At 38.4% G+C, this 26,811-nt stretch overlaps 1 protein-coding gene across 1 annotated transcript; it reads right to left on the bottom strand.

The window, feature by feature from the left end:
* Positions 1 to 1,246: 1,246 nt before the first annotated feature.
* On the bottom strand, positions 1,247 to 26,001 carry LOC309709550 (sucrase-isomaltase, intestinal-like). The gene is made up of 48 exons (XM_082538224.1): positions 25,930 to 26,001; positions 25,447 to 25,567; positions 24,904 to 24,989; positions 24,532 to 24,652; positions 23,676 to 23,785; positions 23,364 to 23,515; positions 22,293 to 22,464; positions 22,016 to 22,115; positions 21,653 to 21,765; positions 21,426 to 21,551; positions 21,178 to 21,309; positions 20,813 to 20,932; positions 19,077 to 19,190; positions 18,832 to 18,916; positions 18,332 to 18,449; positions 17,418 to 17,589; positions 16,484 to 16,600; positions 15,637 to 15,791; positions 15,133 to 15,217; positions 14,939 to 14,995; positions 13,339 to 13,463; positions 13,068 to 13,156; positions 12,778 to 12,827; positions 12,352 to 12,534; positions 11,737 to 11,871; positions 10,875 to 11,081; positions 10,624 to 10,778; positions 10,182 to 10,350; positions 9,550 to 9,646; positions 9,115 to 9,227; positions 8,496 to 8,621; positions 7,882 to 8,010; positions 7,619 to 7,735; positions 7,445 to 7,507; positions 7,252 to 7,368; positions 7,069 to 7,159; positions 6,825 to 6,963; positions 6,014 to 6,147; positions 5,801 to 5,835; positions 5,510 to 5,626; positions 5,003 to 5,151; positions 4,460 to 4,544; positions 4,230 to 4,286; positions 3,962 to 4,086; positions 3,594 to 3,682; positions 2,857 to 2,906; positions 1,885 to 2,052; positions 1,247 to 1,690 (listed from the first exon to the last, which is right to left on the bottom strand). The coding sequence occupies exons 2-48, from the start codon at positions 25,565 to 25,567 to the stop codon at positions 1,613 to 1,615; spliced, it is 5,448 nt and encodes a 1,815-aa protein (XP_082394350.1). The 5' UTR covers positions 25,930 to 26,001; the 3' UTR covers positions 1,247 to 1,612.
* Positions 26,002 to 26,811: the final 810 nt, after the last annotated feature.

The following is a 26,811-nucleotide window of genomic DNA, read 5'->3' as shown; positions in this document are numbered from 1 at the left end:
TGACCCCAACAAGCCAAACAGAACAAGTGAATGGAATGAAATAACTTCTAGCAACGAACATGCTGACCTTGTGTCTGCACAACAATTTTATTATAAGGAAGTACACCCCACTGTGTCCAATTTACACCCAATGTTTTGACCCCCTTAAATAAAAACTGGAACTGCATTTTGAAGGTCAATGCAGTGTCCTGCAATTTAGGGTTTTTCATCAATGTTTACTATCTGCAGAAAGCTGTATATTATTAATGTCCAAAATTAAAAGCAGAAACAACTGAACATAATTCACTGAAGTACAGAGTGTTTCGTGTGTTGACTAATCTGCTAAACCACATAGCAGGAGGGAATTGCAAAATTGTAGTGGTGAGAGTCAAAATGCTGCTGCTGGTGGAGATGTAGCAGGTAGAGACATGTATGAGGTTCTCTAATTAGAGTCTGAAAGGCTAGTGACAGAACAGAGGATGAACAGTTCACAGAAGAAAAGCTAGAGAATGATCAGGCCTGAGGGTTTGAAGGACATGGGGCAACCATAAGGAATTAAGATGAGGAGATGCGACCATGATTTGTCTGAGTTATTAAAATTTACGTGATCCTATAAGGATAGAAAGGAGAGTAAAGACTATGAAAGCCCTGGCTGTTTCACAGTCGTCATCTCAAAGTAATAATTTCTGTATGAATCCAGGAAGAATGTCCCATCAGATCATCAGCTCAATTAATCCCAGAGGCACCCAAGGTTGGGATGTTTTTAACAGTGAAAGTGTGAAACTCTTCATCTAACCTGAAAACAGGAAGTAGACTGATTCATCACAGATCTAAACATTTTCGAGAAAAGCACAACCCCCCTACACACTGTTTCCCATGGAGTGGTGATTAGACTGGAAATCAGTTTGAGGTTCCCATGGCTAAACTGACATCATTAGCTTCACTGCAGGCTGACTAATGAATAACTGCATCATTTTATGGGTAATTAATTGTGGCAACACAGCTGTACTATAAACAGATGCCAGCACATCCACACAAACACACTTTTCACATGAATCAAAGCATAGCCACCTATTGCAAAGAGATTTAAGATGTTTGTGACTGTTTGCCAGGATATTATCATGAAATCAATGATCCTGCATGTAAATTAGGTTAGCATTTCTTTCCTCCACAACTTAATGAATTGTTGCTGACATTCCAAACTATTTTTCATTGGCTAATATGACCAACAAGAAGACAGAGACATACAGGAGAAGAACAACAAACACACTTTTAGTTGTTTGATTTATTTGTGGCTTGTTTATCAGATCAGAACGGAAATGCAAATGATGGTAAATACATACAGTTAATGCACTTGGATTCATTTAACACAAGCAGCTAAACCATTATTCTTATCACTGATTCTACAGTATCGCACATTTTAACAACAGCAGTTGGTGGATGGGATAATGTTCTGAAATATAGCTTGACGTTTACGTAGAAGTGCAGAACAGTAGTAAACAGGACAGTTTCACTCTTGTACTTTCAGATTTCATGTTCAGAGAAAATGCACTATATTCACTTCTTAATTTAAATTACTCCATCATTAGTCATAGATATCTTAATTTTTTACAGGTCAACACAAATAGCGCACTCAGACACTGGTTTGCCATGTTATGATGAAAGGCTGATCCACATAAACATCCTTTGAAGTCGCATCAATAATCAGCTCCTATAAGAAGAGGCAGAGAAAACAGAGGGCGACTTAATCCTTTCGTTCATTTAACGTGGCCTGTTCTTCGTTATTTGTGAGCTGTATAATATTAATGATAATAATAACGCTCTTTAATTATTTACATTTAAATAGAGAAACCTACAGTGTTTAGATGTGTATAACAAAAATGAGCATCCCACAAATGCACTGACCTGGGAGTCAACGTTGTGCTCTGGGGTGAGATTATGTGCCACTCCAGCTACAGTCAGGGTAACCTTTGTGATCTTAGTACTGCCTGCACCCCAAACCTTCACGACGCCCAGCTTCAGCCGATCACCAGCAGTAAGACCATTGTGGGTCACCTGACTGGACAAGGTGTTCTAAATGAGAGGGTTGGAGACAAGGAGGAGGGTTAATGAAAACCAAATACATCCAGTGCAAATGATTACATATTTGATCTGTATCACTGATAAACAAAATAATAATAATAATAATAAATTCCACCAGCTATCAGTTTTACAGGATTGCGGTAATTGTATGACATGTTGGACAACAATCGGCACTGGAAGACACTTTAAGCCCTTTGGTGTATCTACAGATACTAAATCTACTCTGAGATCATGTCCAAGTTTTTCAGGTTTGTGAAAGAAATGCTTTGAGCTTGTCTGACTGCTAAACATGAACTTTTGCAGAAACCTTCCAACAAAACTGGTGGTGACTACATTGTGGCTTTTATTGTTTTATTTAACTAAATGGTGTCGAGGAAGAAGAAACACAACATTTCATTCTCTTCTGACTAAGCATGTTCATTTTAAGCCACAAAAATTTAAGCACAAAATACCTTTGCTCTTGAGTAATTTGAAAGCATCTACTGAGTTATCATTTTTTTACTATAATGGTCACTTATCTGCTTTGACATAATTAAAATTATGTGTTAATATTATATCATTAAAGCACTAAAACATTTTTCTTTTCCCTTTTCTTTTCTATTTTTTAATACCGGTGTCAAAATATTTTCTAAAGTTAGAAATTTATCTGAAGAAAAACATATTTCAAACCACCAACTGCTAACAGTTAGCCTTTGACATCCACTTAATTTGGCCATTTTGAATGCTAAAGCATGCATTTACAGTAATAATGACAATGAAAAAAAAACACGATACGTAGTTGGCTCTTGAACTCACCGACTGTGCTGAAAATGAGATCAGAAGATATTTGTTGGTCTCCACCGTGTCTGAGGAGAGAAAATACGAACATGAAAACAAAATAACTGACACAGAGACAACTTACGGATACGTGAGAATTTGTGCCGATGAAGACTTGAGTTGATATTCATTTGACTAAATGGAGAAAATATAAAAATGATGTAACATAGTAATGACTCGCAAGCAGACGAGCCATAACAATAACAATTAAGTAAAATAAGTAGATAATTGGCTTAACGTATGCAGAGTAAATATACACATGGGTGAATAATTAATTGGTGGCGTGAATAAGTGAACATGGAACTGGTTGGATGAATGACACCATGACCAGGTAAGCAAGTAATGCATTGAGAAAAGAAAATAAGACAGCTAGAAAATCACCATTCGTTATCAGGACTGGGGATTAAAAAAGTAGCTCTAAATTTTAATAGCAGTCCAAAGGAATGTTTGTTGAAGTATTTCAATTTAAGCAGACGGACTGACAAAGCAGCATTGCCTTTCATTAAAAGAAAAACACAACAAAGAGCTGGCAAGATGTTTATCTACTGACTAACAGGATTACTAAAATGTTAAAATAAAATAGCACTGTGTTCTGTGTGTTTGTGTGTATATGCATGTGTGAATAATCACTCTATAAACACATACATTAAATGTCAAACCCCATGCTATTCGGTGTGTTGATAGGTGTAGGTGTTTAAGAGGGACCTTTCACTTACCAATTCCCTCGCCATCATCCCAGAATAAAGATCCTTCAGCGGTGCCGCTGTCACTCAGAGGGACGATCAGTCCTAGAGGATTCTTCCGGCTAAAAAAAAAAAAGCAGTGGAAATGTTTGTAGCAGATATCTAAAGGACACCGTCTGTTTAAACCTGATGCTGAGAACAAACAGGGGCCTGATCTCCTTACTGTTGAAAATGATCATCACCTGAGTGTCCCACCTCTCATTCCCACTCACACTTAAAAACATTCAAACACACAAGCAATATGTGTTTCTCTCTCACTAACCGACAAACAAGCACACAGGTCACGCTACACACAGGATGCAGACCTGTAGCTAACTGTATGGGGCATAATGTGTGCTCACCTGTAGTATGTAGTGTTCTCGGGCTTCTGCCAGGGTAAGATGTATCCTCCTCTGATGTGCAGGTTAATATGGTCCAAGGGTGTCGGCATGTTAATCATTTGGCCACGCACTCCAACATCTCCGGCCTGATGAAAGAAATGATTGAATGCTATTAAAGTACTAGAGGCACAGGTAGAGTGTGAAGGCATCTTTTAATCAACAGAATTATGCAAATGCATTGATAACAAATATTTGCTTTTAAATGTTATTGCTATAGACAAATACTTACTGTGTGGTAGTCATACCAGCGTGCGTTGGGAAGATAGCCATTCACATTTGTGACTCCCTGAAATCAGTCGCAAATAAAAACAATCAATCCCAACACTAATGGTGTAGACATTTAAAAGAAAAAGGGGAAGAAAAATGTGTGTGTATGTGTGTGTGTGTGTGCGTGTATGTGCGTGTATGTGCGTGTGTGTGTGTGTGTGTGTGTGCATGTGTGTGTGTGTTACAGCATACCGGGTCAAGTGCGGGGCTGATAAGTAGGGCAGGTCCCCAAAGGAACTGTTTGTAGATTTCCCATGTAGATTTGTCGTCCACAAACCTGCGATACAGCAGCACAGACGCCATTAAACCTCAGTATTCAAGCACTCATTCAGGATTCAGTGGCTTCCAGATGAAAGCCAATTAAACTCAGCCAGCCAGCTCCTTAAATACCAGCTGCAACTTTTTAAGAGTCACTTAAATTGATCTTGTTTTTCAAAGAGTTTCACGTGTTCATGTTTGGAAGTTGCCAAGTGTAGCTAATCATCTCACATGCAGTGCCTTGCTCAGAGAGCTTTTGAAATGCCGATATGAAAGAAGTGCAATTGTCAAGAAAAACTATTCTAACTTTCTTACCAGTTCTAGTTATTCTCATGAGCAAATTACTTAAACTCCATACAAAAGTCATGGGTAACCAAAGTGAGTTTTATCTACCACTTTAACTGAACATCTGCAGCCAGTCAGAGATGTTTTGTTAGTAGTGTTTGTGTATTTGTGTGTGTTGTGATCTAAGCTTACTCGTGCAAAAGTGGTCTGATCACTGTGTTTCCTTTTGTATGTGCCTCATACATCAGCGTGTACAAATAGGGCAGGAGGGTGTAACGGATGTTCAGGACATCCCGGCTTGCTTCGGCGAATGGTTTATCCCAAGCAACAGGATCTTGTCTCTAAAAGAAAAAAATGTAAACACATTATTATTTAAAAGTTTCAAAATTTCAGCTTCAAAAAAAGCAAAGTTCATGAGTAAAAGCACCATTTTCATGGCACTGTTCATGACACTAGACAAACTCCTAATTCCCAGATTGGTGTAAAAATAAATTAATTCTATAGATAATGAAATAATTCAATTGTTGGCACTGAATCCAAAAGCAAAAATACATTTTAAAACCTTTAGATTTTAAGATCCAATGATGGTTTAGTAATTTAAGTCAGACTGCACAAATATAAACCTGAAAAAGTCAAATAAGCTGATTTTAAAATTCACAATCCAATCCATCTCTATGGATGCATATTTAACCCACTCACCGGGTTGCCCTTGCCATTGTGGTTGCGTGAGTATGGATAGAAAGCACCCAGCTGCATCCAACGGAGACACATCTCATAGTCAGGTTTATTAAAGAACCCACAAATGTCTGCCCCGGTCTGAAAGAGAGAGTCAAACCCAAAGTCTTTTGTATTTTTAAGCATCATGTTGAATCAAATCACACATTGCATTTCAAGATGTAAATAATGAAACTCAATTTAAGCTACTGTATGTTATTTAGTAAGTACAAGATCACTCAGAGGGTCAAAGCCAGGAGAGATGATGATACTTACGTAAGGGATTCCAAAGAGACTGAACTCCATCATACCTGTAGAGCAAAGAAACATTGGAAATTATGTAAACTGATTAGAGTTTTTGCTTCGTTTTAGGGGTTTGGGATCATGTTAACCTATGTGTTAAAGACAAAATATATATTTTCAAAACACAATTATGAACAGCACGTTTTATGCAGAAGAGTAAAATTAAAAATAAATGTGTATGTGTACCAATAATGGATTTGTAAAGCTGGTCCCAGCTGGCATTGTTGTCTCCGAGCCAATGTCCAGCCCATTTTCCACTAGAGGGGTAGGTGGACCTGGTGACCACTATGCCTCTTTTACCAGTCACGTCCAGAAGGGCACTGTGCAAAGGAGAAGGACAAGCATATTTGCCTTACACATGCAAATAACACACGTGCGCATACATAGCCGAGCAATTAGAATAACATAAAAGTGTCGTCTTTCTTTTAAAGCAGTTATTCATTTATTATAGAAATGAATTATCCAAGGTGCTATTTTTTAAATTAAATTAAGCTAAAGCAACTGAGCTAACAGCCTGAGCGTCCGCGTATCCTTTTCTGCAGCTAATTCTTCTCTGCGGTGAGAAAAGTGTTTCACTTCATGGACAAATGTATTTTCACATTGTTAAGTTAAATAAACATGCTGAAAGATATGAATTTTCAGTCTTACATTTACATTATTTTTATTCACCTATATGCAATTGGACTTTATTCCAATTATGGATTTAGATTATGATGACAATTTTGTCTGCTTCAACATATTAAAACAGATCTCTGGCATGATTTGCATTACTCAGATGAAATATCCTGGATGCTTAATATGTAAAAAAATAAATAAATAAAAAAGAGCGCTTGACCTTTTATGGTTAATTGCTTTTCTTAAATACAAAACAATAACAGCACCTGCACAGATACTGATGTCAGCAGGAAAGAAAACAATAACGCACAAAAGCACGCATACAGATATGCAACGACACACACACATGAACCGGCACATATATAAACGCATATTCACTTACTCATAGGTTGGCTTGGTGTGCGACCATCCGTACAGGTTATGGACATCATAGTGTCTGACTCTCGTTCCATCACTGAGTATCTGTTCACTGTTCATGCACAGAGTCTTGTGGTTTAAGCCAAGATGTTTGGACTCCAAGGCTGCAAAATGCAGGCACATGTAGATAAACATAATGAGTTTAATAACCTAATTATTCTTATTATTGTAATCTAATTAGGATGAACAAAGACAACATTCAGCCTTACGTGGCATATATGGTGGGTTCTCTAGTTTTGGATCACCAAGACATTTCCCATCAACTGTGCCGTGGACAAAACTGGCAGGTTCATTCATGTCCTGCATGGAAAGGTAAAGTCCAGATGATGAGAGTGAAAAGGACATCTGGTATAAAGGTGCCTTTGTTACATTTTCTACTTCTGGACACTCACGATCCAAAGGCCATCAAACTTCATCGTTTTCTCGTAGAATTCTTTGATTTCTTGGTGCCACCACTGTGCTGTTTCTGGCCGGAAGAAGTCTGGGAATGCGGTGTATGACCTGTAGAGCTGGAGGTGAGAAGTCTTAAGTTTAGGCACATATTAAATATATCTGAGGTGGTGAGGTGAATGGATATTATTGTACCTGTACTTGGGTATCCCAGTCCAGATTCTCATCTACTGTAACGTTGGGATAATCAGGCCAGACCTGTAGAAGAAAGCCACAAAAAAGCCACAGAGTTTAAATGCTTTATTTTACAGTACATACTGAGCTACACACATGTTGTCCAACCTCATGTAACCTTTCATTCCTTCTTACCTTGCCCCACACAATTCCATCACTGATGTGTTTGGGCCACTTGATGAAAACATCTGCTGCTTTGCCTCTCGCAAAGGCTGGGTAGGGCTGGGTCTCATTGCCTGAGATAGCGGGATCCTGGAAATAAATATGCACAAGTCTTGTGTGTCCAGTGGTAGACAGTGGCTACTTTTTCAATAACATTTATCCTTTGCAGATATAAATGACTACCATCACATTCAAACATCTTTTTTTCTTCCCTGTGGTTACTAATATGTCATTACCAGGATGAAGATGAATCTCATGCCCTCTTTTCTCATGCTGTCAACGAGTGCAGGCAGTCCTTTAAACTCTGAGTCCAGGACAAAGTCCAGCTGACGCTCCATGTAGTCAATGTCTGCATACTGCACATCCTGGAACAGACAGCAATTCAAGCTCAAATGAACAGATGTTTAACTAACTTTGAACAGCCTGCCACATGTTCACCTGAATGCACTTTATATAGTGAGTGGATACAGTTAACTTTTATTTAAAGTTGTTTTGTTTGTTTGTTTTTTAAATAAACCCATTACTAAAGCACTAAACAGCTAAATCACGTTTTAAAATGAAAACAGGAATAGTATTTAAATTATAAATCATTTGCTAACAAGGCATCATTAGCTGGGTTTTAATTAATAAATATGTCATAACAAATAATGGTTCCTTTAGACGAATGTTTAAAGAATTGAATTATTAAACTTTGTGCAGACTTTCTCTCTTTTTCACAAGCATTCATAAATTAAATGTCTTTTATTTAAATAAACAAATATCATAGGTGTGCACACTTGCTCCATCGCTGAATAATATATTCTGCCACAGAACTGCAGAAAGTACAAACATCCTGTCTCCATGAACTTACATAGGGTATAGCAGCTGCCCTCATGTCTTTGTATAAGTCTGCTATTTCCTTGTCATTGGCGTAACCATAGCGACAGAGTTGGAACCCAAGAGACCAATAGGCAGGTAGAACAGGTCGTCCAATCAACTGTTAAGAAGAAAAACAAACAAGGATGTCAAAAAGTGTTAAGCACAGGGAAAAAGGTGTTATGCGGGATTGGCTAAATAAGAGTGCACAATGAAGCAAAAAAGTAAGGTGCTGTATTTTATCAACAGCTGCCCAGAGTCAGGGCCCTGTAAATTACATCTAGCCTATTTGGAGCACAAAAAGGAAAGCTGGCAAAAATGCTGACTGTGAACGGTTCTCAAAAGACACGATTAGCATCTGAGAGCAAATTAATAAAACATATAAAAATGTAAGCTTAGACTACGTGTGAATTTGATTTAAGGTGAGCAAATACAAATAGGTATCCTGTTTCATATATTAGTAATTGCAGAACAATATAAAATTGTTTGCAACCAACGGGAACTTTTTATTTGAAGCATACCCTGCTCTGCTTAGTTCTACGACACAAGTTACCATGACGATATACCCCACAAACTACATAGACGCAAACAAACCAGAAGTCCAGAAGACGTACCTCAGTGTACTCCTGCACCACCATCTCGGGCGTAGGTCCCAGGACCATGTAGAAATCCAGGATGCCACCCAGAGTTCGGTAGGTTAAAGCTGGATCAGGTAGGAAGGTCACATCTACAAAACAAAGCAAAAAAGACATTTACGTGACATTTTTATTACTTTCAAATGTACATTAAATTTACAGTAGGAATTACTATCCTCGCAAGAAATGTATGGATATAACAGTATGTGTAATGCACGTTCATCTGTTTATGTTTCAGGGGATGAAAACAAAGGACACAAAAGCAGGGGTGTGCTTATTTTGTGATGCTGGTCATGCAAATATCTCCCCATCAGAGGAACATGTGCGCATGTGTGATTATGTGTAGATGCAAAAGTGGACCAGCAATAGTGTTTATTCATCAGTTCCAACGTGATGTGTGTGTATTTCGCTTACCCATTGCATTGCTGTTTAGCAGCAGCACACCGTGAGCATCAGCTGTGTTCTCAAGGCCCATGTAGAAAGGATGGACTCCATAGCAATTCATCTTGTACTGCAGCAGAGACACACAAAAGGTGAGCATCAAGTGTGGACCATGTTTAACATGTACTATAGCACGCCGCTCCCCTGTTTTATTTCCCTTAACAGTTGTCTGAACCCTGTGGAGCTATTTTTTAAGCTTAGCAACTACCCATGATAATGTCAAGGACATAAAGTGATGGTGTCATGGTGAACGCTCATGTCAATAGAATCTCATCAAAGTATCATGAATGGGCTTTAAATTCACTGGCAGGTTCTTTACAAGTCATCTCTATAGCCTCTACAGCTCGTGCTGCTAAAGATATTTAGTGCAGGGTGCTCTTGTATACAGCAAGCATGTAACCAGTTTTGATGAAACACACTAATGCCTAAATAATCTATACCTTTCAACCATTCCTTCAGGGAAGTTATGCTTTAATCTCTGCATCAAGAGTAGAAATAACAACTAAATATTGTCAAATAGAGAGTAGCACTCGTTTTTTTACATTGTTTGCAGATACATATACACATGTGCGATGTTACAGTATGCGTGTTAGTGTGATACTTACGCCAGGAGGCTGGTCCTTGGCAAACATGCCCCAGGTGTGATAGTTGAGATCGTGCTTGTAAGTGAGATGCTCTGTTTCCCCAAAACCATAAACATACTGAGATGGCAGCTTAGTTGACACTTGGATGAACATGTCTGAGAAGGTAAAGCCTGGCACAGATGAATCCCAGCTAAGAAATGCAACAGAGGAGTGAGGGAGAGAGAGGGAGGGAGTTAATTGCGATATGTTTGACATATCTACAAAATAATTTCATCCTTTCTCCCTATCTTCGCTTTATTTAACTAGAGAAGTTTAAATTCTCTGTAAGTGAGTACTAAAAATAAGCAGTAGGAAGAATATTTTGAAATCACTGTGTGAAAGGTCAAAAAATCAATAAAATCAACAATTAATTCACAGCATGCCAACTTCCAACTTTTTTGGAAATGCAAGCCAAGATACTCACATTACGGTTCCTGTGCTTTTCCTAATGACCTGGATGCCGAATGGTTCGTTCACAATGACCACCTTGTAAAGTCTCTTGTTCTCATCAGTCTCAGGAGTGGCAGGAAGTGACAATCCCACTGGTACCTCATAGCGCTTTGTGTTTGGGTCAAAGATCTGAATGCGGAGGAATTGTTATTGCATTAGCATATAGGTAGAATCAATACAGATCCACCATTGGCTGAACAAAAAAATAAATGAGCAAAATCAGACCTTGAACTGCAGCATTTCACCGGTGTGATAATTAATCTCAACACGGAGTGTGTCAATATCCCGTGACTGTGGACGACCGCTGCTCCTGTACTTCCTGTTCCTAGTGATGTCAAGTGTCATGCCCGAGCTTCTTTCCCGTACTGACGTGACAGTGTAACCATAGTCTTGAGGATAGATGCACCATGGGCCTTGTCCACTGGTAATTGGCTACGTAGGGAAATAAAAGAAAGCATAGAGATTTTAAATATGTGCAACTTTGTTTCTAAAATCGCTGGGAGACTCTACAAAATTAACAAATTTAAAGCAATAGTCACAAAAGCAACACATCAAAGGCTTAAATAGAAACGTTATCTTATTTTTAATAACCCCAACCGGTTCTGGTTCTGCTGGAGGTTTCTTCCTGTTAAAAGGGAGTTTTTCCTTCCCACTCTCGCCAAATAGCTTGTTCATAGGGGGTCATATGACTTTGGGGTTTGTCTTGGTTTGTAATATTGTAGGGTCTATCTTACAATATAAAGTGCCTTGAGGCGACTGTTGTTGTGATTTGGCGCTGTTTAAATAAAACTGAATTGAATTGAATTGAATATGCACCCATCTCACTCCAGTCATGATTGGTGCTTCTACCTGTTCATACCTGATACCTGATTCTGACACTATGGCAGTAAGAACAGGTGTCATGCACCATAAACAGTTCAGATCAAAGCTTAGAATTTTTTTTATTTTGAATTAATAACAGGATTCAAAAAGGATTACTTGCTTAATAAATTATTTAGAAAAAGTTTATACTTCGTTGTCATATGCACCTATCTTGTGTTTTAGAAAAACACATGTGTATGTGAGCATATGACCATTTTTTACTTACATCCCAGATGCAGCCTCTGGCCTCGCAGTTAGCCTGATCCGCATGTTCCTCTGGATGGCAGTCGATGCGTATCACTTCCCACTCCAACACGTAGGTCTCCCCGAGGGTCAGTCTGAGGTCACGCAGGAACAGCACCTGAAGTTTAAGGGAGGAAAATGTTTTTGCGGTGATCCTTTCTGAGCTGTCTCTGAATTCAAATTTCCCCATGCTAGTGAGCTCAAAACCTGCTTCCTCAAGATAGAATGTGGGCTTGATGATGGATGTCCTCTCATTTCAGAATTATTTGTAATGTTTCTAAATTAGTTGTTCCTACAGCAATTAATAATTATTCTTACAATAATATTGTAAATCTTTTTTTACTTTTGCCTCTGCATTGATCATCTGATGCTCAACTGGAGATAAAAATAAATGTGTGGCGTTTTAAAATATACATTCTGCTGACACGTGAGTAACAGTAACATGGTGTTAGCATTGCTAGCACTATTACACCATGTGTTTTGTACATTAACTTTTTTTGCGAACATAATTTCCTTCGATATGAAAAAAACAGTAATGTTGTTTTTATTTTACATTTATTTTGTACGTAATCATGTCGATGCACATTCATGTGTTTACCTTCTTGTCTCCATCGTGGTGGATGTTGCTGGGTTCTAATGTGGTAGTAGAGTTTGTGGTGCCAACATGAGTCACAGAGATGGACACGGGAGGAACGGGTATCCCAAGGATAGTGATGTTGTCAAACTTCAGGTTGTTCGGATCATTGTAACCAGCATGGGTCACCTGCATAGTCAGAACTCCCTGCAAGGCAGCAGATACATAATCACACGATCTGACTTTCTACACATTATCCCAGATTTAAGAGATACAGCATTTATTTTCACTGTTGCCCTCGAGTAATGTTAACATATGAGAAATGCACATTATGGACAGGAAAAGCTAAAATTCTCATGTGGTTTGGAACTTTGAACTTTAGCGCAGATTGAAAGGAACATGTCGGCTGGATTTGAAAAAGTGCTGCATGGTTTTGTGAGGTGAACTCACCTGCTTAAGAGAGAACTTGTAGTGGATGTAGTTGCCATTCTCAATTGTATCTGTAAAGAGAAGGATGTGCAGATCTTTGTCTGAGTAGATGAACACGAGTGATTCACAGGTACATAGCAAAGTGGCTCACTTCTACTTGTTAATGTAAGTGAGCCAACTGAAAGTGATTTCAGAGTCACATCAATTAATTAACTTTTTTGCTAAAAAACAAACAAACAACCAAACTTGTAGTGCCCCAGATACAACACATTTGCAAACAAAAAGGCAAAAGATGAGAAAAGAGATAATACCTCTGGAATCTCCATCATCCCAAAATAGTTCCCCATCTGCATTGCCGTTGTCATCAGGAGCAATGAGCAAACCCATTGGGTTACGCCGACTAGTTAAATATACAGAAACAAATGTAAAATTACAAACATATGAATAAATGAACAAATCCATCCAATGAATATAGTCCAATAAAATGAAAGAATTGTGCAGTATAAAATTATGCGCACATTTGTGTGTGTGTGTGTGTGTGTGTGTGTGTGTGTGTGTGTGTGTGTGTGTGTGTGTATACACCTGTATGTGGTAGTGACATCAGGTTCCTGTGTGGGGAGGATAGCTCCACCTCTGATGTGTAATCCGAGCTTGTCAGCTGGTAGATACATTTCCATGTGTGTTTTTCGGACTGTTAGCTTTTGCATCTGATCAGAAGGACAGAAGAATAAAATATTATATCCCTAACTTTCCTCTTGTGTGCTAAATAATCCATGCAATTAACTTTTCATTTTTAGATATGGATTTTTAATTGTGTTTTAGTTCAGTTTCAATTTAATCAGGGTGCCCTGATCCCTCAAATCTGTTAGTCATCATTAGTAATTGTTATTTAAACTCCAGTTTAAAACTAGAAGGGGCGTATCAACTAAAAAAAGGACATAATAATTAAATATGTCCTTTATAGCACACTATAATTAGTAAAAGACTTATGATTTGTAGAGTAGCTGTTCCATTTTGTACAAGTGGACTAAGCACTAATATATGACTTCCTTACATTATGTTGAATAACACTGGACCTCATTATATATCAGTCAACTTTTAAACCTGTGTCTTACCTTAGACGACAGGCTTCATGACATTTGGGTGTTAAAATGGTTTTCAAAATATTATAAAGATAAACTTCACATTGCTCTCTTTGTTTTGTTTTGTCTTTCTATCCTCCATTCATTTCTTTATTGGCCCACAATCAACCACAGTTGATATCTAATCACTTGAAGACAACATGCTCACAGCAGCCTAATCTTCATCTTCCTTTCTACTTGTCCTGTTTTTCTCTCTTGTTTCTGGTTTTTGCTGTCTTTGTGTTGTGCTGTCCAACGTTTGCCCTTTCTTTTCATTCCACTGCTTATCGATTTGTTTTTGCAGTATTTCTTTGCTCTGTAGCTTGTTTTTCATGGTCACTTTCACTGCATCATTACTCCTCCACTCTTCTATACTCCTACCCAGATAATAACGGGGGACTAACCAGGACAAGGGTCCAGCAGCATGACAGCCAGCGTAATCATTCATCTGATCGGTGGATGCTTTCCATCACCGCCATGGCGCCTAAATAAGGTCCCAAAGGAACTTAACACCTCTTTTATCTTTCTGTCTCTTTCTTCTCTTCTCCTTGTCCTCTTTCTTGCTCTTTGTTCTCACTCCCACTCTGTCTTATCGCCTTAGTCTCACGATCTCAAACAAAGAACTTTCATGTGAAACATGTTTTTGTCACAGTGTAACATGATGCTCCATCTATCTGATCTCTTTCTTTTTTAATCTATTTTCTTATATACCTATTGTGCTAATTCAGCTCAATGGGATTTTTAAGGCAGTTGTTTTTTGTTCAGATTATATTGAAGATATTATTTTAACTCGATAACTGGGTTTGCTACATTTTAACAGCTGCTCATACTTTACTGTCTGATTTATGGCAATTGTACCTAAAAACAGTTACTTTTGGAAGTGCACTTAGCTTGGACAACTTCCTGAAAACAGCAAGAATTTGACCTGAAAGTAGTGCAGTGTCCAAATTGAATTAATTATACAACTGCTTTTTTTTCTATAGATCTATCAAGACAATCACACTAAAGGAAATAGTCGTGCTTTATGGAAAACATTTTAATCAACCAGAACATGTTCTTACCGACTCATAGTCATACCACAGAGCATCTGGTACATATCCCCACACCATGTCTACGCCCTGAACAACACAAGAGCAAAAGGCGTCTTTAGCCATTTTCACATTTTCATAATTTTATATATCTAAATACAGAAAGAGCAAGAAGGAAAAGAAGAAAACAGATGAGTAGGGGAGTGTGTTTGTGTGTGTTCACTTACAGGATCCAGTACAGGTGTGATGAGCAGGTGTTTTCCCCAAAGGAACTGGCGATCCACTGTCCAGGTTTCACTATCAGAGTAGAATCTACGACGAGGAGGAATACAAGTGAAATTAGATATCTGTCATCATGTCGTGACTGACTAAAATATATTTTAGATTAAGGTCTATATGTTTAATGTTCCACTGTTTAATGCCAACTTTTAAAAAAAAAAAAAGCTTCATATTGTTTATATATTGTTACTGTTTCTGTGTCTTTATTTGCTGATTATACCTTCTTTTTAATTTGTCTGTGTTTTTCAGTTTAGGCCTCATAGCTTAGCTGTCCTTACATCGGCTAATCATGCCAGTTTTCCATCATGCTTTACAATGATTGAATCATTGGAGTAATCTCCAATCATTTTTTCACTTCTATGTCACAATCACTTTTATCTCATTATTATCGTTATTTTTCCTTTTGTTATTTGGTACTAAATTGATTTAAGACAATATGCTGAGTGACTTACTCATGCATGACGGGACGTACAACAGTCTCCCCCGTGGTGTGGGCTTTGTAGAACATTGTGTAGAGGTAAGGCAGAAGTGTGTAACGTATCGTCAGGTAATGTTTAGAACTCGCCACCAGTACTGAGTCAGCGCCATATGAAGCTGGATCCTGAGGCTGGAGACAGAAAGACGGATTAAAGGGATGAGGCTAATAAGGAACAGGTAATGGGAAAAGAAAATAAAGATTTGTGGGGGGGGTTTACTGATAAACTAATGGAAAAGTGATCAAACAGCAAAGGGGCGAGGGAAGTAAAAAACTAGAGGATTTTAGAAGGACTAGAGAATTAGAAGAATCGAGTGGCAATAAAGCTGTCAAAAGGATGGGTGAGGTAGTGCAAACAAATACACATTAGGCCTGTTCATAATGAATAATCACAAAATTACTTTTACATTACGCTTTTTAATTACTTTTTACATTTGAGCGATTCAGAGGTAACGTTCGTAAAGACAGCTAGTAAATGAAAACAAATTATGCGTGATGCTAGTTCAGTGACAGTGGTGAGGGCAGGCTGTGGTCCTTAATCTGATCTGGGTGATCTTTTAATCCCATAACTCGTTTGTGCGTCTGTGTATGTGTTGGAACTAGCTGTATGGGATGTGATGAGTGCCATGAGTAGGGCAAAGCAAAGGTCACACTTCAGCTGTCTCTCCCCAGCTATGCAAAGCTTTTAACTGCTCGGGCTCTACAGCACCTATAAAGTGTTATGAAATGAAATGAAGTGTATACCCTGCAGCACTTTAGACCAAACAGGCAAAAAGTGACATCTGATATAAGACTTGTGACAGAAAAAGCTGCCTTTAGAGTACCTTGTAGCCCTCAGCGTTGTGGTTCCGACTGAAGGGATAGAAAGCGCCGACCTGCATCCAGCGACGGCACAACTCTTCAGGGGAGTCGTCAAAGAAACCACAGATGTCGGCTCCGATCTGAAACACATTTCCATCGACGTTTAGCCAAAACCAGCTAATTTAAGTGTATCTTGTTGTATTGGAAAAATGAAAGTTGAATAATATTTGACAAACTCCGAGAACAGGGAATGTCAAGGATTTTAGACAGATTTGATAATGAAATATTTCTAGATTATAGTAGCCAAAATGGCACCAATGTGATAACTTAGCCCCTTATTTGTCTTTTGAAATGTCTCTCTTGATCTTGGCTCAGTCCACTTGAGATTTACTGGCAGTAGCTGTTGGTTGTAATCTTTATTTACATTAATTGCACAATTGAGTCCAAAAAATAGACTGCATTCAAAGGCCACTCTGCAGAGACTGTTTGCTTTCTATTATTTACTTATTGGTCACATTTTACAGCAGGCTCAATGGGAGGGAAATGATCCAAATCCTTTTTGCCCTGTGTTCTATATGTGTCTTCTGAGAAACCTAAAAGGCAGGCTGCAGTGATACAGTCCCAATAGGAGTCCCTGGCATGTATATACAAATGCCTGATGTGCACAGCTGGGGAAGTGTGTGTGTGTACATCTGACTCACTGTTTTTCTACTGTTGTTTGAAATCTGTGAACTAGGCATATATGTGTCCGTGAAATAGTTTGTGAAACCCTCTGTTTTATTTTTTTCTTTACCTATTCTATGCATCTGCACATGTCATATGTGTGTGATAATGGTTAATGTTATTATCATACTTTTATATGTTGCTAAAGTGGAAAAAAACATCTTTCTTTTGTTTATATTCAAAGCTTTTTGGTCAGCTAGCATTTAACATTTTTTCTGAAGGTTTGCTACTCACATAGGGTATTCCAAAGAGCCCAAACTCCAGCATGCCAGGGATAGCCCATTTCATGTCATTCCAGGTGGCAGCATTGTCGCCTAGCCAGTGACCTGAATATTTTCCCACACCTGGAAAGGAAGAGCGAGTCAGCATCATGGAGCGGTTTTCTCCAAACACACGGTCCATAGCTCTGTGGGATGGAGAGAAGAAAGAAAGGAGACAACCAGATGATACCGGATCACTAAGTTACAAAAGGACAGGGGGACAAAAAAAAGCAAAAATGCACAAGTAACAGAGAAACAGGTATCAAAAGTGGATATGAGGGGTAATACTGTACTTTTAGAGAAATGAGAATTAGGAGATGTAAAGTAAACAAAATTCATTTGTTTGCTATAACTTACTCATGAGTCTCCCCTAATCTAAAAACACTCTTTCTTGGTTTTCTTTGGTTTAGTTACTCTGAAATTTAGCCAGTTTAGCACCTTTCAATCTTAGAGATAAGGCAAATTGCACAGTATGTAAGATATTTAATCTATCATAAATGGGCATTTGCATTAGCAGGATTTATGCTAAGGTTCCATTAGTTATGCTAATGTTATGCTAAGGTTAGCGCTAAAAAAAAGCTAGCATGAAGCCTGCTAATGCAATGTGTCTGGCATTAGGAATAAACTAAACAGATGTGTTTACAAGTCAGGTGTTTATTTTAAGTATCTGTGCAGTCAACTAGCTGTTTTCATGAATTTCAGGCAGTCTGTACAAATCACTCTTTAACTGTTTGCCAGCCCCTACCAGATTCTCATATCAGCGCGCCTTTCTAGGTTTGTGTACATAAATTATCATTAAACTCATGTTGAGGGCCATGGGTCAGTAACTTCTGCTTCTACATCACTTGATTTTGAAGATTATGTATGTCACACTGCTTGTGTACTCACTTCTTAGTAGCCAGGACCATAGAGTAGCCATACAGACTGTGGACATCATAGTGGTTGCCCCAGGTTTGCTTGGCATCCATACACAGAGTCTTACTGTACATGAGGTCATCCAAAATTTCTGGGGGAGAGAACAGATAAGGGGAAAGTTAGAAGCAGCACAGAGAGAATACAGGATGCAGAAAAGGAAGAGAGTGAAAGAATGAGATAGGCATTGATGTACTGTATACTTTAATAGGAAATGGAACGAGAGCAATAAAAAGGGTGGCATCAGGGGAAGCTGCTTTTCATAGTTATGATCTTCCTGTCTGGGAAACGGTCAGAACAAAAGACATGGCAGAAGATTCATTTTCAGAATTCTTCACAGGGGATCCACTATGCCTGATGAACTCACTATGTTTGCTATTGTTGGACGTTCAGCTGCACTTCTATGATATATCCTATTTCATGAAATATGTAGCATTATTATGGCTTACCAGAACATAGAAAACAATGTCTCTTACTTGGAATGTAGGGAGGGTAGTTGAGTTTGTTAACAGCACAGCCCTTCGATGATCCTTGCTTGAAATTAGCAATCTCATTCATGTCCTGCAAATGCATATGAGAATATTTTCTTGTAAATATACAAGAAATTAGAGAGTAAAATTTATTTGGTGCTTCTTTATTGGTGCCGATGTCCAGCCCACAATTTGACTAGCAGCCCCTGTGTGCATAATACCTTCATTTTATGTATTTACAACTGACTTACAATCCAAAGTGCGTCGTGTTTGACCTCCTTGGAGAACCGCTCGTACTCATCCACCCACCAATCGATGCAGTTGGGGTTGGTGTAGTCTGGAAACACGGTCTCCCCTGGCCACACCTTGGAGGGAGAGAATGTGACATGATGTTTACCAAAAAACCCTAAAACTTTGAGGCATAACTCATATTCCAGTGTTTTGTTTATACACCTGACCTTCCAGGTTTGGGAGAAAGCTTTAACAGCTTTTTTAACATGCGTTTAATAAAGCAAGAGGTTAGTTTACACAATAACATATATGCAGACAACATGAGATGGCATGAACAGCCAAAATTATGAGCTCTGAGTGAGAAATCAGTGTTCCTATGAAGATGCTGGAGGAACAGTTTAGGGGCGTGGGAATAACAGAGAACAGAGATGATGATGCGATACAGAAAAAGGAGAGAAGGTAAAGGATAAAGGGGCTAAAGAGACAAATGAGCCGAGCAACAGGAGAGAATCAATAATGCAATAAGAATCTGTAGACATGTCTGTTTGAAGTCAACGTTAGTGATGCACATTGAGAAAAATGATTCATCCACTAAGAAGAGTGGAGGTTTGGTGTGTGCGTGTTAGGATGACAGGAAGATGTTTTTAGCAGATGGTCAGAAATTCAAGGTCAAAGTAGTTCCTTGCAGATGCCATCTTTTTTCCTTCAAGACTAGATTTTATCATCTCCAGCTGCGTACTTATAATGACAGGAGTGTAAATAAAATGTCAGCAGCTGTAACTCCATACGTCACTTTATTATTGCCTTTTTATGGTCTTTTTTGTACATGTCTCTATCAGACCCTGTGCGTACTGCCTTTCTAAAGTCTCTTTCTACCTTCCATCTTATCTATCCTTTATTCATCTATCTACTTTGTCTCCTCTCCCTCATTATGTCTTGCTTCCTGTGTATGTCACCATACACTCAGTGCGATCGTCGATCTGTTTCACTGTAGATTTTCTTCTAATCTGTTATTTGTGTCCATCTATCTAACCTTTTCCTTAAACCCTCCACTCTCCCCGCTGCTCTGTTTACGCTCATCTTTTTTAACTAAGCAGAAATGTTCAGAAATGTTTGAGTGAGGTCCTGCTATGATGTTCTAACGCACGCCAACATTGTTGTGCCACCAGGAAAGGCTTTTATCTTGTTCTTTCCAAGCAATTTTTGCTTGGTTGTAAAAGCAGAATAAATACCAGGTCTGTTTATGTATCTCCCTCATTACAAATGCAGCAACAGCAGAGGTCCCGCGGCAGACACCTTTGTTTTTATAGCCGAAAGACAACAACATATGTAAATAAAGCACAAACCACACATATGTGTGCACTCATAAACCACAAAGTAACACAAATACATTTGATCCAGACAAGCGGATGCAGGTGGATGAACACAGGGTGTATACAGCATGTATTTTTCTACTAAATTTGTGACTTTGTGTCACAACAACAACAATATCATATGATGGTACTGTAATAGTCTAGTTTTACTGGTCTTCCAGGTAAAAAAAAAAAAAAGAAAACAAAAAAGACATAATAGTATATAGTAAAAATATATAGTAACATATAGTAAATATATAGTAAAAAAAAAAAAAAAGATTAAGTACATAAAAGGAGTGGTACCTTTGGTATTTGATATCATTAACAGAGTAAGTAGCAGACAGGTGCTGCTAAGCAAATACGCTTGATGCATCAGAATATCAGGCTTGTACAATGTAGCTCACCTCTCCTATCAGAGGAGTCTTCCCATCTGATTCAGTGACCCAAGCATTCTTCGCAGTGCCACGGTCATAAGACTCATATGGAGCATCTCCAACCCTCTTGCTGGTGGCTATTGCGGGATCCTGGGGACAAATGATACAGTCATAAGAATATATGCTCAAATCAAATCAATAAATTCATAAAAATTACACGACTGCCGTCATTTTCATTTCTTCTTTGGTGTTGCTGATGTAGCAAATGTTACTGTGCGCTAGAAGTAATGATTTAAACACTTTGATGTCTGTTTTTGATTTGAAGTTTTTATGATTTCTTCTTATTTTTCTAGGTTACATAAATACACCCAATATGGCCACAAAGTACTTCTTACCAGGATAAGGATGTATTTCTGCCCCCTCTCATGGAGATAGTCAGCAAACCGAGGAAGTTCAGTGTAGTTAAGCTTGTCATAGGTGAAATCTTTTTTATTCTCCATATAGTCTATGTCGGTGTATTGGACATCCTGCATGGGATGGAAAAAACACTGCATTGATATGCTATGTCCATGCAATTTTCAATTCTCAAATGAGAGTCTGATGTATAAAAGGAATTTTAAAACTCAAACAGACTGAATCTTACATATGGGAGGCCCACAGCACGGTTTCTCTCCACTGTTTCCTTGACTATGTCGAGGTTGGTGTAGTTCCACCGAGAAAGCTGGAATCCCAGTGACCAGTAGGGAGGCATGACGGGCCTGCCAGTGAGCTGAACGGCATAATTGGAAGTGTTTTTAATGTAATTAGTGAGCCACACAACAATATTAACAAGAAACCTCGCGCCACATGTTTTGCATTTAGTAAAATCACCTCGAGGAACTCCTGCACCACTTGTTCCGGTGTGTCACCAAAGACAATGTAGAAGTCAAGAAGCCCTCCAATAGTCCTGTAGGTCACAGCTGGGGCAGGCTGCAGTGTCACATCTGGAAACAAACAGAAAAAAGTAGCTTAATCATAGCAATATAAGTTTATGTTGTGATTTTAAAATAAGTCACACAAATTTCCCACGTGTCTGATTATTAAAGGTTATTTTATCTTATTTCCTTTTTTTTTGCAAATGCGTCACCTTTTCAGAATATATATGTGTGGGGTGGGGTTTTTTTTTTACACTTTCTGTTGGTTTTTAATCAACTGCTAGTGTGTGTTCTTGCATTTGTGTGAATATGTCTTTACCCATAGCATTGCTGTTCAAGAGAAAGACCCCGAATGACTTTCCACTCTCATCTTCCAGACAGAGGAAGAAGGGATAGTGTCCGTAGAGGTTGTGTGTTCCCTGCAGAGAAGCCACAGTGGGACAAATGAGTATACAATAGAGGCATGTGGGACACTTACTGAAACTGAGGGGGTGACTACACAGAATAATCAGCTTACAAGGCATTCAATTATAGGCCCTATGAGAAGGCAAACAGACTTGTAAGAAGCACATGCAACATGTGCATGCTGTCCTCACCCCATTAGGGAAAGCGTCTCTGGTGAAAATGGGCCAGGTTTTCCAGTTGGTGTCATGGCGATACTGCCTGTGGACGTGCTCCCCGAGGCCGTAAATATTATGTGATGGAAGTCTGGCAGACAGCTGTATGTACTGATCTTCAAACACCAGTGGTGCGATTGTGGTGTCGAACCTGAACGTTATGAGGAAACAAAGGACTAAATGATCACTGGGAAGTGTAAAGACAGACTGATACATTGGGATGTGGGGAAAGGGAGAGCAGGTAAGAGGGAAACAAAGAACCCTGAAAAAAATCTATTTTTGCCCAAATGCTGACTTTTAAGTAATCCGATTACATGTAATTCTGTTAAATAAGTGCAATGTAAAACGTTAAATTTAATGGGATCTCTCAAAAGCAATGTTCTTGGTTGGTATGCTTTCACTTGATACCAAAGATATTTTCCTTAATGATTAACTTAAGGATTAATGATTACTCAGAATTATGACTTCATGTTTGAGTGAAGTAAGTAAAGGAATTAGAGTGAAATGGAACTAGAAGTAAACATAATTACTCTGGGAGATGAGTTTTTAGAGCAAATTAAACAACAAGGAGGAAAAACACACAGAGACAGGCCAGCCCATTAATCTCTAATAAGGCCTCTGGGTAGCATTTGTCTAGTCTTCAAAAGAAGCCATACACTGCTGACGTTTCCAGTTCCATTCTTCTGTTATCTGTATTTATCTTATCTGAGGAGTACTTGATCAATGTGGTGTCAGCTAGGGCCAGCCAAGCATGACTTGTATCACCATCAAAGTAATCACGTGTTGCATGGGCATTATCTTACAGAAGTTCTTACACAATGATTTCAAATGATGCACAGAATCATTGATAATCTATTAGTATCTATCCTCTGTTGTCTAAAGCGACAGAATTCTGATAAGTTATCATTTCAACAAGCCTCTATTGCAATAAATTTTTTAACAAATATATCCTCGTCCGTCTTTATTTGTGCAGGCATATGTGCATACACAACCCTATTTTCCATCCATCACAACAAATACTCACGGTACCTACGCAGAGTGATTGCTTACACAACTTTCTGGTTCTCCTTCCTGCGCACAGTAAGGCCAAAGGGTTTCTGTGTGACCTGCAGTGTGCTGCTGATGGGAATGGATGGGTTACTGGGAAGACTGCTGATGTGTTCATGGGGGACCTCGAATCTGTTACTGTTGGGATCGTAGATCTGAGGGAGAGGAAAGGAGTCAGGCCTCATCTCACAGTCACAGTAACAATTTCTCATGTATATTGCTATTTTTGTATTAAGCATCCTTTCATTAATCCAAATCCTTTGACCATTAAATATATCTGTAAGCTGCAGATTTGCATACGGTGTAAGTGTTCACCTTAAATCGGAGACGATTGTTTGTCTGCATTTCTGCCTCAAGCGACAGTTGTTTTATCTCCCCACCGAATAAAGACGGAGAATCCATTCTTATCAGGTTTGCTTTAAGAACTGCAAAATTAAACAGAAGACAATAAGATGGTAAGAAGGTTAATATATCATCCACATAATACATCATATCCACATACTATAGAAATCAATTGGATACATCGGTATCAGACAACCAGCAGCAGTTCAATTTGATTCAGTTACATTCACATACTTCCATTTAACAGTCGTCTCAGTGTCCCAGCGCACTTAAATTGTAACATTAGAGACATAAACCTAACGATCTAATGATTCACTATAAGCAAGCATTCCTGTCTCATTCCACAGCTGTAGCATCACATTAAAATTGTCGGGTGAATTAAAATGGGAATCTGTTTAAACAATATACTTTAGTCATTCAGTGATAAAAGGGTGCAGAGCTTATCGAGTACGTTGTCAGCGCTAATATGTCAACGTGTTTGATGACATTTTAACTTACATGTAGTAAAAAAGAAATTAGTTCATTTTTATGTGACAGTTAAACTCACGTCATAATGCATATCTGACTATGCTCATGGATGGAAAATGCATGAAATACCCAGCACTTCACATGAGGGTAGAAAAAAGAAAAACCTGTTAATAGTGCCACATTTATACCAAAAACTTTGCCATAGGCAAAGTTATAAAAGTGAAAAAGGAAAAGAAAAATTATGTGAAAAAGATAAGTGGAAGGAACAAGAGGCGGTTAACTAGAAGGCCACTTAATTTTCCTCTGTTAGTGAGTACATGAGTCCCAAAACAGGACAGAATAAGAGGGGAATGTGTTTTACCGTAAGGGCTTGATGAATCCTGCGATTCCACGGTGTATCCATGGTTGGTTGGGAAGAAACACCAGGGAACGTTACTCTCATCCCGTGGGCTCCAACAGCATCCACGCGCCTCACAATTTGCCTGTTCAGTGCATTGTTGTTGTCTTTATTATTATCCGCATTAATGTCACTAATGCTGTGATTAGTATTACTACTGCTTTTTGCCACCACTGCAAATGTTTAAATAGACATTATAAGCAGTGCAAGAAAAAAATTACGTTAGTAGTTACCCACTGATTATAACTTTTTTTCTGTGTAGGCTCTTTGAGGGGGAAAAAAACATATTCTGTTCACACATTACTTTGGACTCTAGGAAACTATGGTGACTTATACCTGGGAAGCTCCAGGATCAGGGAAGCAGTCTACTCTCTCGCCAAGAGGAATGTTGGGACAGGTAGGGACAAATGCTTTAGTTGTTCCTGGCAACAACAAAAAAAATTTAAATATCTCCTTGAAGCCAAGCAATCAAATCAATATTATAAAATGTAAATGCTGCAATTTTGCTAGTGTAAATTGATATGGAGATTATTCTCTGCATTGGGAAATATAATCATGATCAAACACGCAAAGAAGGAAGTAATGTAATATTTTAAGGGTAAAGAAGAAACAAAAAGCAAACTAGAGATATATATAAGAAAACAATAATAAAAGAAAAATGCTAAAAACACTGAAATCAGAGTAAGAGTAATTTGTATATGTGCAAACAGAACTACCTACACTAAAAGACACATCACAGGGATTTTAAAAAAAATATGCACTTGTGGTATATAGATATTTATCCAGTGGGCATATTGTCTGCCTGCAGTCAGGATGAAGGACTCGATTCAAAGGAGGTATCATTTAAAGGTATGTGACATGCCTCGGTGGTCCACCTACCCTTTTTGACAGCAGATACTGTGGTGGCAGACAGAACTAAAAAGGTGATTGCAGTCGCGGTCATCGGCATGAACAGATCCATTAGGGTCACCCCCAAGCCAGAGAAGCGTCTCCTCCCCATCTAGCACACACAAAAATGAACATGAGCAAAACACTATAAAGGCCAATAATCATTAAAACCCGGGAATGGATAAGAAGTTTAACATTTCACATTTTCATTGCATCAACCTTGAAGTTTCTGCAAAGGCTTTGCAAAACTGAGACAGAAAATGTAATTACCTACAGTAAAGAACGAGAATGTGAGACTACAATAAACCTAAAGTTGGATATTGAAGACAGTGTTCAACAGTCTTAGCCTAATCTTTGCAGATGCACCCATCAAGCAATTAGGTTTCACGCGAGTGTACTCTCCTCCATACTGTAAGGTATAAGTAGTAATATTTTTGAGCTGAGCAGCTAAACAGCCTGCCTCTGTGGTCTTACCTTGGTTCCCTCCACAGGTTGGGGCCAAGTACTCAAAGTTTGACAGCAGTAGCACCCTTATAAACCAGAGGATGAGGGAGTGTTGTGCATTGTCACAGAGACTCAACCCCCTTTACTTTGTGTGTGTGTGTATGCGTGTGTGTGTACGTGTGTTTCATGCAGGTCCCAAAGCCATAAACCATCTATCATTCGATAGAAGTAGTGTAGCCTACAATCTGCTTAGCGGGCTGTTAGAAATCACCCCATTATCATGCACACTGTGCATGGACATGGTTGTGTGGTTAGAATTTAACTAAAGATTATTGTGCATACTTAGCCATGACTTAGCAAAACCCATAGTTAGTAGTCTATAATTAGCAAATGAACATAGCCTCTCTCCCATCCCAACTTTTGAGATGTTGGGATGTTATTTTATCAGTTTATCACTGTGCAGCATCCCCTGCAATATATATTTTTTAATATATTACTATTAATATGTTATGTTTGCATTTAGTCAGCACTTGCTGTTTTAAAGCACTTCATAAATAAAGTTGGCTTGGTTTGGATTATTTTTTAAAAATATCTCCTTAAAAATACGAGAAAAATAGACAACTGACAAAAAAACACAAATAATTAAAAAAAAAAAACCAATTACACTCATAAAAAAATATGTGTAACATAGTTGCAGTAGCACATTTACATTTCAGCAACAGCAATATGACACTCATTCTGTTACATGATATGTTGAAGGGTTGAGAACTAGTTTCAAATGGCGAATATTGTACGATAGAAAAATCCAGTCTCTAGAAAGTGAAGCACTTTAGCCTCTAAGGCACGTTCATTTGGTCAATTATTTATGGGCTTGGCATTTGTTGATAATCACATGCTGCAATAAACACATAA

This window comes from Aulonocara stuartgranti, assembly GCF_965226115.1.
Source record: "Aulonocara stuartgranti genome assembly, chromosome: 7".
Classification (NCBI taxonomy): domain Eukaryota; kingdom Metazoa; phylum Chordata; class Actinopteri; order Cichliformes; family Cichlidae; genus Aulonocara; species Aulonocara stuartgranti.
This window is presented reverse-complemented; position numbering and strand designations above follow the sequence as displayed.